Raw genomic sequence first — 14,863 nt, 5'->3', positions numbered from 1 at the left:
TTGGAAGGAGGTCAACATGAACTTGAAGTGTGTGAAGTCAGCAAGGGCACGAGATTTCAGCCAGAGGCGTTCGGCGGAACGAGTACAGGAACGTAGGTAGCGGATTTTAGGGGTCAGCCAGGGCTGGGGTTTCGTACGTCTTATAGGACGGGGCATGAGAGGTGCAAGAGTGTCTAAGGCAGTGGATAGAATAGTATTGTAGGAAGAGACGGCATCATTGGCAGATTTGGATGGTGCAGTGGTAAAGAAGAGGTTCGAGTCATTGTAGGGTAGTAGGGTCAATGGCCTGGAGATTCCTAAATAAATTGGTTAAGATTGGAAGGGATTGGGCGGGAGGAAGTTTAAGTGTGAAGGTTATTAGATGATAGTCAGAGAGGGGAAGATCTGAGGTAAAGGAATTGGATGGGGAGCAGTTATAGGAGAAGATAAGATCAAGACAGTGACCATTTTGGTGAGTAGGGGAAGTGGAGCATAGTTGAAGATTGAAGGAGGATGTCAAGGTGAGGAACTGGGAGACGTAAGAGTTGGAGGGATCATCAGCATGAATGTTAAAGTCACCAAGGATGAGGGAGGGGGAGGAAGGATCATGAAAGAAGGAAAGCCAAGCGTTAAAGTCGCTGAGAAAGGATGAAGGGGATTTATCAGGGGGACGATAAATAACTGCTATTCGAAGAGGCAAAGGAGTGAATAGGCGGACGAAGTGGACTTCAAAGGAAGAAAAACAGAGAGACTGAGGTGGAAGAAGAGATTGAAATTTGGAAGAGGGTGAGAGTAATAGACCAACGCCACCACCGCAGCCAATAGGGCGAGGACTATGGGAGAAGAGATAACCACCATGGCAGAGGGCTGCGACTGAAGCAGAGTCATCAGGGCAGAGCCAAGTTTCAGTTATCGCGAGTAGATGGAGGCTACGAGTGATAAAAAGGTCATGGATAAAGGAAAATTTGTTGCAGATGGTATTCTGTGGTATTGCAATCTTCTGATCTGGAAAAGAGGGGGCTAGCTCCCAAAAGCTAGTCAAGATCTATATTTAGTCCAAACATATCACTATTTTTGTTTGCATTTATTATTAATCTTTTTTTCTGTGTATGGAAGGTGTGATTTTTAATCCTTTTCAGCTGAAATTGTTTGGAAAATACCATAGATTACTTCATCTGTAACTGGCTATACTAATTCTGCAATGCATGCTAATTACAAGAACTTGGCTAAACCAGACCTAAGAAACCATGACATTTTACCACATAGTGTGAAATTAAGTGCCCAGATATCGTGAACTGTCCTATGTATAAATCTTAGATGTATTCAAACAGATTATAACCATTTTGAGCTAGTATCAGTATTCAGCACCATTAATTGCATGGATTACACCACATAAACCTACATTTTTGTTTTCAATTTTTTAGACTCAGTGGCAGCCAGAGCCAGAACCAAATAATCACTGTTCCCAAGTGTTCCTGGAACATGCTTTAACCCTTTTTGGGAAACATTTTGCACTGTTGGATTTGCATGTTGTTGCCAGGCAGGTAAGCAACTTCAAAACTTATGGAAGGACACCTAGAAATCTTCTTGCCATAAGAATATTTATAATTAACATTTAAAATTTTATTAAAGATTGTCTTCAAGCTAAAATTGGATCAGCCACAAGTGTATAAACAAGTTTGGAAAGTGTACTTAGTGTGAAACTGTGGTTCATTTCCCCTTTCTCCATTTGCAGACTTGGACTTGTGTGTGAGGAACTCCGTGGGATGTGTATTAAATTATAGAAATTTTTATACATTTGGAACAAGATATAAAAAACTAACTCCATAACGGACTACATTTACAAAGGAGAATAGAAGACATCTTGAAAGGTCAAATCAGGCCACAGTTGTCTCCATTTTCTTGTATAAGCAATCATACTGAGGGAAAGAACAAACAGATCATTCAGTGTGGTGGTGGTGGGGGGGTGATTTTATAAGCTCATTTTTGGGCCTCTTTACCGAGCTGCACTAGCGATTCCTGCAGGGCAATGCTGACGAAGCCCATTCAAAGTGAATGAGCTTTTGTCGGCATTGACCGCGCCAGGAATCCTAACGTGGTTTAGTAAAAGCATTAGCTTTGTGTTAGCATTAGCACCTGTCTGCATCTCAGCATATTTGTAAACAGGTGTATGCTAGGGAGAAATACTAGAGGAAACAAGCTGTAGGAGGTGTAGGGCAGCAGGTATAGCTTGCCTAGGGAATTTATACCTAACCTATTCTCAGGTTCACCACTTGCTAGCAATAAAGCTGAGACATTCTGTTAACATAACAATGTATGGTGGCATCAACAGTGACGCACACAAGCATGAAAGAGGTTTCTCTGAGGACAAGCAAAATTAATAAATCTCACTCACAGGTAATGTCAAACAGAACTTGGCATGGGAAATACTACTCCAGCAACCATCTTCCAGAATCTTTTACGCAGGTTCACTGGCCATGTGCATTTGTTCCCACCTGCTACTGTGATGTAGAACCTCCACAGTCTTCCTTCTGTGAAGCTGATTTGACTCTTTTAGAGTTGTGGACACCTCAGTGCACAAACCTTTCAAATTTATTTTTTTTTCCATTTGCAGCAATTCTTGCTGTTGTGTGGTTTACTTGATGTATTCCCTGGTAGTTTCCTCTACATTTTTCATTAAATTTAAAGTTTTTCTTGTTTTGTTATCTTAGTTCAGGCCATCTATAGGCTTCAAGCTCCTAACCAGGGAGCTTGTCAGGGGCATTTTCGAAAGAAAAGGGTGTCCAAAAAGTGACACAAAAGGCACATGGGCGTCCCCGTAAAAGAAGGTCGCCCAAATCCAATAATCAAAACCGAGCCATAAGGGAGTCCTCAACGCGAGGATGCCCATCTATGGTCATCCCCACAGAGGGGCGTGTTAGGGGCGGCGTTACGAGATGGGTGCCCCCAGCATTTAACGGCTTGCGAAATGGTTTCTCTGGGGTCGGAACATGGGCGTCCTTAGTTAGACCTGAAATAAAAGCGACCAGAGTAAGGGGGAAGTCGTCTTTAGACCCATTAGCGATTTTGTGCAGTTGGAGAGTGAATTTATTTTCCCAATGATTTATGTGCCCCCTGTCTGACTGTTTAATTACCTAGCAGACCTCGCATAGTCCCAGACTAATCTACCCAGCCTAGGCACTAAAGAACTCCACAAACAGAAGGACACAGGGATTCTGTAATCATGAGACAGTCGCTGTCAAAGTTTATTAGCTCACTTACCAAAAGCCAGATTAGTACAAAATCATCACAGGGCATATATCAGACACTCGTTTCTCATATTGGGAGTGCAGAGCTCCGTGACACACAACGGGTGCTGTCAGCCTTAGCTACTAGTGTTTAAATACATTTCTTGTATCATTGATCCCTATTAGGTTTTCATTTTCTCACTGCCAGTCTTTGCATATTATCAGTTGATAATTATGACTTCACATGTTTCCAAGTTCCCAAGTATCAACATCTTTGCTAATAATGAGTTCACATGCTTTCAGGTCCTCCTTCAGCCCCCTCCAGTTCTTATTTTACTTTCGTCTGACCTACTGTTATCTGCTGTGATTTACAGAGGCAATATGGGATCTCCCCGGGACATTACTTTGCCTATTTCCAACTGCAACATTATATTTCCTCACTGCTTTGGACTGATCTAACCGAGGATGTAATTGACATCCTAACGGAGAATTATTCTTTAGGCTCACAGTTGTCAGTCCCTCTGAGGTACCATCACCGACAACTGAAGGATACCATGGCCGAAATAAATTATGCGAGATTGGCCTTGAGTTGGAAGACTGATTTAGGGTGTGAGATTACCACTGACCTCTGCCGCTTATATATAAAGGGTATATACTTGTTGAGACTCTCTGTCTACCAGCGGGAAAAATTATACCGCTTTATAATGCGAATGCATATATCGCCAAAGCGGGCCATGCTGGCAAACATTGGTGGGACTGGGGTCTGCCCGAAATGTGGAGTCAGAGACGCCTCCTTGGGGCATATGTTCTGGCATTGCCCTTTGGTGCGCCATTTTTGGCAGAGCCTGCTACAGAATGTGGATGGTATGTGGGACTGCTTGCTGGTATATGACCCGCTGCTTCTTTTTCACCAGTTCAAGTATACCTCGGATCCTCCGGCGGGTTTCAAGGGATTTCTGGGAATGGCCATCTATTTTGGCATCAATACCATTTTGAGGGCTTGGCTCTCCCCGTTGTGCCCTTCCTTACAAACCTGGAGAACACAAATGATACAACAAATGAGGGTGGACAGATGTGGTGTTCGACAATGGGATAGTGTTCCTGGACTATGATTCAAGGCCCGATGGGAACCCATGTGGAATACCCTACCACATAAAGGGAAAAGCCACATATTGAATTGCTGACCCATACATTGGAGTGGGAAGAGGAGGGGAGGGAAGGGGTATGGTGGAGGGGGGGGGGGGGGGAATAAACTGCCAAAGTTTTTTGAGTGGCTTTATATACTTGTGTTCAGATAACATTTGTTCTATGAGTTTGTAAGATGTATTTGCCATGTTTGGTATGTATACTCTGATATTTTAAAGACAACTATGTAGAGTTGTAAAGTGTTGGGAATTATGGTATTCATAAGGGGTGTCTGTTCAGTGGTGGGGGGGGTGAAGGGGAAGAAATCAAAAACTACTCAGTGATACTAGATCAATGGTTGGTATTATTGCTTTTGTATTCTCATTGAAAGGTTGTTATAATTTTGTCTTTGCCAATAAAAATGACTTAAACATAATATCAGCCTAAAGTATCTATAGTGAAGTGTAAATGTGAAGAAACAGTGTGTTTTAAGCCTGTAAAATATATATTGGATATTTCCCTGCCTTGATTATGTCCTGAAGTGTATTTCTCCTATTTGGCCAGCAGGTGGTGCTTCTTTGCTGTAAAGCTGTTATAGAGAACTGAGTGTTCTTTTCTTTAGTTTGACACAAACAGGAAGCAAGAAGCAGTATATATTTGAAATCTTGTTGACTGGGCTCCGATTGGTTCAGGAGCTCATTTCCTTTAGAGTGTGCTGGTTTTGCTGCCAGTCTTAGCCCAGGAGAAAAGAGAGATGCATCTCTTTGCTGAGGCTCGGTGAATTATATGTCCTGATCTTCCCAGGTACTGTTTAGACAGTAAGCAAATTTTTAGTTAGTGTTATAATTAATCCATATTTCAGTTACATGTTATTGTTTGCTGATTGCACTTTGTTCCACTGTTGAATTTTTTAGACAATAAACAATTTTGTTGATTCTGCAGTCTGGACTGATAAAGAATCCTGGTGGTTTATGTGTTGAGTCTGTGAGTGCTTACTGGGATTGTGGCCTACACTAACCTAGAAATCACTGGGAATAATTTGGTAGCGGGAGACTCGCCCAGAGGCAGTTGTGGCCCAGTCGGTGGGAGGAGGGTTTCTAGTATAGAGAACAAGCAATAGGTGTAGGCAGACCTGAGTTGTTCTGGGGATAGACCCTATAAGTGGCCGCAGGGTGAACCCAGGCGGGTGGTTAGGTGTTTCATGACAGTAGAGTATCTGAATATCATCGGCATAGACAAACATTGTCAATTCAAGGGATTGGGCTAGTTCTAGAAGGGGTGCCAGGAAACTATTGAAAAGGGTAGGTGATAGAGTAGATTCTTGTGCTAGACCTGTACCTGGATGGATGTGATAGCTGCTACACAGATGATACAGGATTTATTTCCTATGATGGCTTTAGCCAACCCAGTCCTACGGATGGCAAGCAGTATATAATGAGGCCCTGATGGCACACAGGGGTAGGTGAGAAAGTTGTTCTCTGCAGAGCCTTAGTCTGAGTGTTGCTTTGGGTGGAAGTTCAAGGACAGGATTCCACATAAAGATAGCGGTAGGAATAAAATCCCAAAAAAGCGATATCTCTCTGTAGATGTTGATAGTTTACTTTCCATTAACAGTTCTGTAATTCAGTGCCTGAACATTGGAAGCAGTTTCTCTGGAACAGAGCTCACTAATGTTAGCAAAGCCAGTCAGACAGTCGGATGCACCGTATCTTCATTGATGAGAGATGGAGTACAGATGAGAAATGTTTGTTACCACCATCTTGTGCCAACATTGGTGCACCCTGTTGCATGTTCAAGATCTTCATAGCTATTCTCAAAGCTGAGAAATGAGAATAGCCTCACTAGGTCAGACCAATGGCCCATCCAGCCCAGTGGCAGTATCCTATTTCCAACAGTGACCAATCCAGGCCACAAGTGTCTGTCAGAATCTTAAATAGTAACAATATTCCATGCTACTAATCCCAGGGCAAGCGGTGGTTTCCCCATGTCTATCTGAAGACTATGGACATTTCCTCCAGGAACTTGTCCAAATCTTTTTTTAAACCAGATACACTAACTGCTGTTACCACATCCTCTGGCAACGAGCTCCAGAGCTTAAGTCTTCATTGAGTACATCTGCTTCACTGCATTTACCCAGCGGGAAAACTAAGAACAGTGTCTTTCATGTACTAGCAACATGGCTATGCTGTATTGTAAAGTGAATCCATAGTGGTCTGATCTGGCCTCCTATAGGGCTACAGCCTGACACTACTATCTGTACAGGAAAGAAGTGAGCACCAAGATGGGAAGAAGTCAGCCCTGCAACTTGAAGAGTGCCAGTGAAGATAGCTCCTACTAGTGTGAAGACCAGCAGAGTTGTGGTGACGGCAAAGCCTGGAAATAAAAAGCCAAGGTGAGAGCAGGACTGCCAGTGAGAGGGGGGGGGGAGGTAAGATTCCCTAGGCCCAGCCTCCAAGGGGGGCCCAGCTCCATTGTCTGTCTTGCTCCTGTATGTTGGGACCCAGGTTATCGCTTTAATGCAGAGTGACAGACCAAGGAAGGAGCAGATGCAGGAAGGTAAGGGGTGGTCTGGCAGCATCCCAAGGGGGGGACGGTGGTGCCCCATGGGGGTGGCTGTGGCAGCCCTGCCCTACAGCCATCCCCGTGGGCCACCACCACCGCTCTCTCTTAGTGGCCCTTGGTGAGAGCTGTGTGTACAGAAGGGGCAGCAGCTAGGGAACAATGAAAGGGAGGAGGTGAAGGGAGCTGGTAAAGTGCAAAGGAGAGGAAGAGTGCAAAAGGGAGGGTGAAGAGGAGGGTGTGCATGGAAATTGGCAGGAAAGGGGGATGGAGAGAGGGGCGGGCCAAGAGCGCAAGTGGAGGGGAAGTATTATGCCCACATCCAGATTTGTCCACACTCATACTCCACACTTCCCTTATCCTCTGACATCAGTCCCCCCCCCCCCCCCCCCCCCAAAAAAAAAATCAGGGACTGTGCAAGAATATTAGATGTCTTGACTTAGGCAAACCTTAGCTTTGCATAGCTCTTTCCCTGTTAACTTTTAAGCTCCCAATCATGATTATCTAGAATCTAAGCAAATGGTCTATTTGATAATTGCCCATTTTTCCTGTGAGTTAAAGTATAGATTGACTCATTGAGGTTGTGATTTTGCTTTGATTGTAGCTGCTCCCCCCCCCCCCCCCCCCCCCCCGCCCCTTCTCTTCAAGTAAGGTGCTGCTCTAGATAGAGGTAAGCTGGCCCATGGAGAGAGATCATGCAAACTGATATACAGGCAGTATACTTCACAGCATCAGTCACTAGTGACACACCATACATCATTTTATCCTCCTCCCATGTCTGAGTCTGCAAATGGAGGAAAGGGGAAATATGGCATTTTGCCATGCTGTAAGTGTGGACTTTTCAACATGTTAATTTTTTTCATCTTTAGTTTTACCATATTAAAAATGAAACTAGAATAGTGCATCCTTTGTTCTATTTGAAATTAGAATATTTCTAGAACAGATTGACCATTTTAATTGTGATATGTTGCTTGTCTTTATTTCACCCTATAGGACTGTATCCTAGAGATGTCTCATGATTTTGTTTTTGTATAGAAAACTGTCTTCCCAACGTAATAGGCTGAGTCAAGTTTTGAAAATAATAGGCTGAGTCAAGTTTTGAAAATACATTTTGATATTTTTAATTTAAAGGTGGGACCTGGCCTGGTTTTCATGACCTTCAAGCATGATTTCCTTGGGAGTGGTGTGATTTTGCAGTGTGTAACACCGGTGGAACCTCTGCTACAGAGAGTGTCTCATAGCATCTATTACCAGGAGAACATGATAACTGTTATACCTAAATCTATTCTGTTGGTAGTATGCAAACAGGTAATGTCCCTGTCTTGACCTCCTGTAAACAAACAGAAGCACGATCTGACAAAAAACCACAAATGTGTGAAAATTTGGATAAAACACAGTCCACAGTCACTTTTTTTCTAATGAACCACGTTTTAGCATACTCCAGCATCAGGGGCATAAACAATTTAAAACAAAAAACAAACAAACCCAATGATGCAAACAAACCATATATAAAAAAATAGCATACTGCACATCAACCAAATTGTATTAATGTTATGTATAAATATGTAGAAGAAACAAAGGAGAAACTCCAAACCTCACAGTTACCTGTAAAACCAATAGTCAGGAATGAGGATGCAACAAAGAGGAAACCAAAGCTTTCGACAGTTGGCTCGCATCACTTCCCTTTTTTGTTTTGTCCTTACCCCTGACTTTTGATATATAAATATGTCAACATAAATAAATACTGTGTGACAAATGCATACTTAAAAATATTAATAAAAAAGTATGAATATAAATGAAAATAATATAATACATCATTATCCTATTTTAAAAAGATGCCACATGCTAAATAGTATAAACAAAATATCAGACATATAAACATTTATGGAAAAACACTAATCCATCTTCTCATTCAGACCATAAGGTTCCATTGTCTTCACTTGCTTATAAGTTATATTTTATATTTTGAATTATTGTATAAAAAATTGTAAATATTCGACATAGTAACCAAGATGGTCTTTTGTTAGTTTTTGCACGATATAATTAATTTGGTATTTGTGTATGTGCTGTTTTTTTTTTTAACATATGATGGAGCTCAGCAGTACAATCTCTTTAATTAAAGTTTAATGGGTCGTTTTACTAAGATGCATTTAAAAGTGGCCTGTGCTGGAGTAGATGTGTATTGGACGTGTGACGGTCCATTTTTCAGCGCACCTGCAAAAAGGCCTTTTTTTTTCTTTGACAAAAATGGACACATAGCAAAATAAAAATTGGCCCATATCAATTTTGGGCCTGAGACCTTACTGCCACCCATTGACTTAGCAGTAAGGTCTCACACATTAACAGGGCAGTAATTGTCAGCATGCGTACACTGCCGATTACTGCCCGGTTAGCACCTTGTGGTAGAAAACAAAAAATGGTAGCTGGGCGGTAGTTCCAAATACCTACACGCCTTAGTAAAAATTTCTTCAAGTGGTGGTTGTTTTAGCTAGTTATGTAGGTCTATAAAATAATGAGTGGAGTGGAACTGGTAGACGTGAATCGCTTGTTTACTCTTTCCAAAAATACTAAGACTAAGGGGCATTCAATGAAGCTACAAAGTAGTAAATTTAAAACTAATCGGAGAAAATATTTCTTCACTCAACATGTAATTAAACTCTGGAATTCAAAGTGGTTAGCTTAGCGGAGTTTAAAAAAGGTTTGGCTGGCTTCCTACAGGAAAAGTCCATAGACCATTATTAAATTGGACTTGGGAAAAATCCACTGCTTATTTCTAGAATAAGCAGCATAAAATATATTGTACTGCTTTGGGATCTTGTCAGATACTTGTGACCTGAATTGGCCACTGTTGGAAACAGGATGCTGGGCTTGATGGACCTTCAGTCTGTCCCAGTATGGCCATACTTATGTAACTTTTAAATGTTTTAAATTTGTTTTATGTTCTGTTTATATTAATATTGTTGTGCACATAGGGTATAGAGACGTATTTTCATAACACTTAGGCTTACAAAGTTACATAGACTTAAAGTTCCATAGTTACTATGTAACTTTGTAAGTCTAAGTGCTTTGAAAATGAGCCCCCGACTCTCTCTAAGATTAGCCGTCTAAAGCCAGGTAACTACCTCATCTGTCAGTCACTCTAAGGGCAGGAATTCAGCTTTTAAATGGAGTTATTAGTCTAGTGGCCATGTGTGTTAGGTTTCAGTAGCAAGGAGTTTCAATATTCTATGGCTTGAGTTTGCTTTTTCAAGTCATGAGACACCCTCAGTGTTTTTTTTTTTTTGTTTTGTTTAGCACTCTTTTGGGTTGCAACGCTTGTGGTGTGACACTGATTCATATTGAGCTTAGCAAGCAGCTGCACTAAGTTAGTTTCATTTTGTTTAGATCTTAATATTATGTTAAACCATTTTTTTTAAATTAGAGATCTTTTCCTATATGTGGGAGAGTTAGGTGTACTTGGCTGCATTTCTGTGTAACGTAATGCACTTGCTACTAGAGTGAGTCATTATTGCTTTTGTTTTTATAGTCCCTCTAATATTGCCAATAGTGGCTTCTTGCTATATCACCATCCACATTAAGGGCCTCCTTTACAAAGCTGCGCTACCGATTCTTGGTGCAGCAAATGAGAGGAAGCCCTTCCAATTCCTACAGGCTTCCTCTCATTTGCCGCATGGGAATCGCTAGCACTGCTTTGTAAAAGAAGCCCTAATTGAACTTTAAAAAAATCTATACTTTTAGAGTTGTTAGCAATGTTATTTATTTATTTTATATGCTATGAAAGGCAGCTTTGCTGAATTGCATTTTAAATCATTGCACTGTATGTGGAGTGTTTATACCCTTTTTTGCTTTAATAGCTCATTTAATACTGTTAACCCACTGTTACCAATTATTTTAATTGTTTGTTTATTTATTTGTAACATTTGTATCCCACATTTTCCCACCAATTTGCAGACTCAATGTGGCTTACATTTGCCGTAATGGTGGTTGTCATTTCCGGGTAACAGATTTACAAATGGTCTTACGTTAAGGTGGATATATACATAATAACATACATGGAATATGATATATATAGAACAGAGCATGGTATATATATATACCATGTGTATACATACATGGCGAGGAAGAATACATTCTGGTACTGTATAAAGGTTCCTGAGTAATAAATTGGATTGTAACATATATTAGATCATTGACTATAAAGAGATCTTATTCAACATAAGGTTTAGAGTGGTAGTGCTTGATCATTGAGAGCGAAGAGGTTAATCAGTCATGCGATAAAAAGTTCGGTTTTGAACAGGTCGTGTATAATGTTGTTATTTAGTGTTTAAGATGGATGTTTATTGTATGCCTTCTTGAATAGTTCTGTTTTCAATAGCCTTCGGAAAATGGATAGGTCTTTCGTTGTCTTTATGGCCTTCGGTAGTGCGTTCCATAACTGCGTGCAGATGTATGAGAAGCTAGTCACGTATGTGGATTAGTATTTTAGCCCTTTGCAGTTAGGATAGTGGAGATTGAGGAATGTGTGTGATGATATTTTTGCATTCCTAGTAGGCAATCTATAAGGTTCGACATGTAGGTCGGGGCTTCCCCATAGATGATTTTGTGGACCAGGGTGCAAACTTTGAACACAATTCATTCTTTTAGTGGGAGCCAGTGTAGTTTTTCTCTTAGGGGTTTGGCGCTTTCGTATTTCGCTTTCCCAAATATAAGTCTGGCTGCTGTATTTTGAGTGGTCTGAAGCGTCTTAATGAGTTGTTCTTTGCATCCGGCGTAAATGACATTGCAGTAGTCTAGATGACTTAGCACCATTGATTGTACTAGGCTGCGGAATATTTCTCTTGGGAAGAAAGATTTGATTCTTTTAAGTTTCCATAGTTATAGAGTTATATATTATATATTATAGAGTAATATATCAGTTTTGCAGGTAGGAATTGCCTACATTTAGATTTGCAACATTAATTTGCAGTGAAAGGCAGTGTCTTTATTTTTTCCAGTCCAAGCTGTAATGTATATGTGATCGTAGAAATGATATTGTGTATAGCCATTTATATTAGCATATTTTTGTTTTTTGTAACATGATTTTAGGAATGTGATATTCATAGTAACTGCTTCAAGTTTAATCAGGACATGCTATCCCACTCATCATATTAAAACGTCCAGGCAGTTTACAATGTAGAAATACAAAAAGAGAAGGAGGGAGAAAGACAAGACACAAATCAAGGGGTAATAGGGTAGAATGGTGATAGGACATTGAAGGGAGGCACAGAAGGAGGAGGTGAAGTTGTCTAGGCTAACTTCTGGGAAGAAATCATCCTATATAATAATTCTCACCACCAACGTTCTAATGTTGGACTGCCTGTGTCCGTGGCTCCTAGAGTTGCTGAGCAAGGCTTCGTAGTCAGGATGACGACACTCACAGCTGATTCCAAGGCAAGGGGAGGAGTACCTACTCCTTCCCCTGCCTGGGAATCATCTGTCAGTGCGCCGCTCCCTGCCACTTCGGAGCAAGTGGCAGGGAGCGGCACATCAAAAAACTACAAGCATGGAAACAAAGAACCCCCCCTCGGCGCATCACCCAAGCCCCCCCCCCCCATCACATCAAACACCCCCTCCCCCCACCTGAAGCACATCTCCCCCTGCCCCCCCCTGCAGCCACCCATGTCCAGCGACCCTCCTCTCCCCTCCTCCCCTCCAGCCACCCATGTCCTAAGACCCTCCTCTCCCCCTGCCCCCTTGCAGCCACCCATGTCCAGCGACCCTGCTCTCTCACCTGCCCCTCCTTCATCCACCCAAGTTGTGTGTTAACGAAATCTTCGGGGCAGGCAGGAAAGATCCACGTTCCTGCCTGCCCGCTGCTGACGCTCCCCCGATGCCAGATCGCTGTTCAAAATGGCCACCGATACTTACAAGGGCGGCCTCCAAGACTTCAACAGAACTCTTGCGCGACCACCATTGGAAGTCTCGGCGGCCATTTTCAACAGCGATCCGGCATCAGGGGAGCGCCAGCAGCAGGCACGCAGGGACGTGGATCTTTCCTGCCTGCCCCAAAGATTTTGTTAAACACAACCTGAGTGGATGAAGGAGGGGCAGGTGAGAGAGCAGGGTCGCTGGACATGGGTGGATGAAGGAGGGGCAGGTGAGAGAGCAGGGTCGCTGGACATGGATGGCTGCAAGGGGGCAGGGGGGAGGAGGGTCGCAGGACATGGGTGGCTGGAGGGGGGGCAGGGGAGAGGAGGGTCGCTGGACATGGGTGGCTGCAGGGGGGGGCAGGGGGAAGGGGAGGGTCGCTGGACATGGGTGGCTGCAGGGGGGGGTGAGGGGGGTCCTAAGACCAGAAAGGTGGGGGGGGGGTCCTAAGACCAGAAAGGTGGGGGTGGAAGGGGGCCTCAGACCATAAAGGGAGGGGGAGGGGTGCACACTCACTCTCTGTCTATCACATACACTGTCTCTGACACACTCTCTGTCTATCACACTCTACATCTCTCACACACACTCTCTCTCAAACATACACTCCGAGGAAAACCTTGCTAGTGCCCGTTTCATTTCTGACAGAAACGGCCCAGGCCTTTTTTACTAGTTAAGTATATATGTCTGTAAAAAGGAAGGATCAGATCTGACATTCCAGAGTGATGTCTTTTGCCGTAGGGACTGAGGTAATTTGCTTTGGTTTTTTGGGCCTTGAATTCAGAAAATCACTTTCCTAGTGTGCTCGTGAAATATTTCTCCTGAATGACAGTGGTTTTGGGATAATGACCTTAAAGTTCTCTGGGCAGAATAGGGAGTCAGTAGGTGAGAGAGGTATGGGAATTCACCAGTTTTATATGGTTTTTATATACCAAAATTATGGTTTTATAAACAATGTGATGAGATAACGGTTGCCAGTGTGCTGCTTTCAAGAGAGATGTACAGTGGTCAAACTTGTGTTCTGTATAATTTGTAAACATTGGATGTCACTTTACTTGAGACCATTGTAGAGAGTGTTGCAGTAATCTAGTTAGCTAATGACAAAAGAGTGGACTAATATATTCAGAGCTGGTAGGTGTATCAAAGATTTGATTTGATCAGATCTGCCTAAACTGAAAGAAGCATTTCTTAACAAAGGTAGAGATTTGTGACCAAAAAGGTTTCGTCCCAGATAGCACCTAGGATCCTTGCATTTGGGTGTTGAGGAATGGGGACAGAACAGAGGGGCAGAGAGAGGTTAGTGTTGGGTGTTTGAAAAAAGCACGCATCTTGACTTATTAAGGATTGAGAACTAATTTTATTGTTTTGAAGCCAGTTGGTTAATTGCCAGATTGTGATTAATAATATGGATCATATTCGCATCTTTAAGGTCTAAGATGTGTAGCAGTTGAATATCATCCACATAAACAAATGCTGTTAAAACTAGGGATTGGGTAAGGAGGGGTGTAAGGAAGATGTTGAAAAGCATGGGGGACAAGATTGAACCTTTTGGGACTCCAGAAGTAAGTGAGATTAGCGTCAACATACTGTTTTGGAAGTGAACTACATAAGTATGCTTGGAAAGATAAGATTTGAACAATGCAAGAACTAAGTCTCGTAATCCTATCTGGTATAGTCTATTTAGCAGCATTGTATGGTTCACTAAGTCGAAGGCAGCAAAGAGATTGAAAGTAAAACCATTGAACTGTTTTGGTCTAGATGACGATGGCAGTCTCTTTGCTATAATATGGCCAGAATCCTATTTTATTAGAGTGTATTGTGATTTTGTAAGAAAATCTTGAAGCTGTGAGCTGATGACCGTCTCAACTATCTTGATAAGAAACGGGAGGTTAGCAATGGGCGATAGTTGCTGCAGTCTGAAGGAGACGTGGAGGGGCATAATTGAACGGGGCACCTAAGTTTTCATGAGGGCGACCTCGCAGGACGGCCCTGTAAAGGGGCGGAGCAACCCGTATTATCAAAACAAGATGGGCGTCCATCTTTCGTTTCGATAATACGGTCGGGGACGC

The 14,863-nt window shown here is 42.4% G+C and overlaps 1 protein-coding gene across 1 annotated transcript in view; it reads left to right on the top strand.

Annotated features, from left to right (window-relative positions):
* Positions 1-14,863, top strand: part of LOC115472163 (cholesterol 7-desaturase-like) — a 173,626-nt gene that overhangs the window by 128,279 nt on the left and 30,484 nt on the right. The window contains exons 5-6 of the mRNA XM_030206313.1: positions 1,404-1,523; positions 8,022-8,198. Coding sequence (XP_030062173.1) covers positions 1,404-1,523; positions 8,022-8,198 — 297 coding nt within the window. The remainder of the gene's footprint in view (positions 1-1,403; positions 1,524-8,021; positions 8,199-14,863) is intronic.

The sequence above is a fragment of the Microcaecilia unicolor genome, chromosome 6, assembly GCF_901765095.1.
Source record: "Microcaecilia unicolor chromosome 6, aMicUni1.1, whole genome shotgun sequence".
Lineage (NCBI taxonomy): Eukaryota > Metazoa > Chordata > Amphibia > Gymnophiona > Siphonopidae > Microcaecilia > Microcaecilia unicolor.
This window is presented reverse-complemented; position numbering and strand designations above follow the sequence as displayed.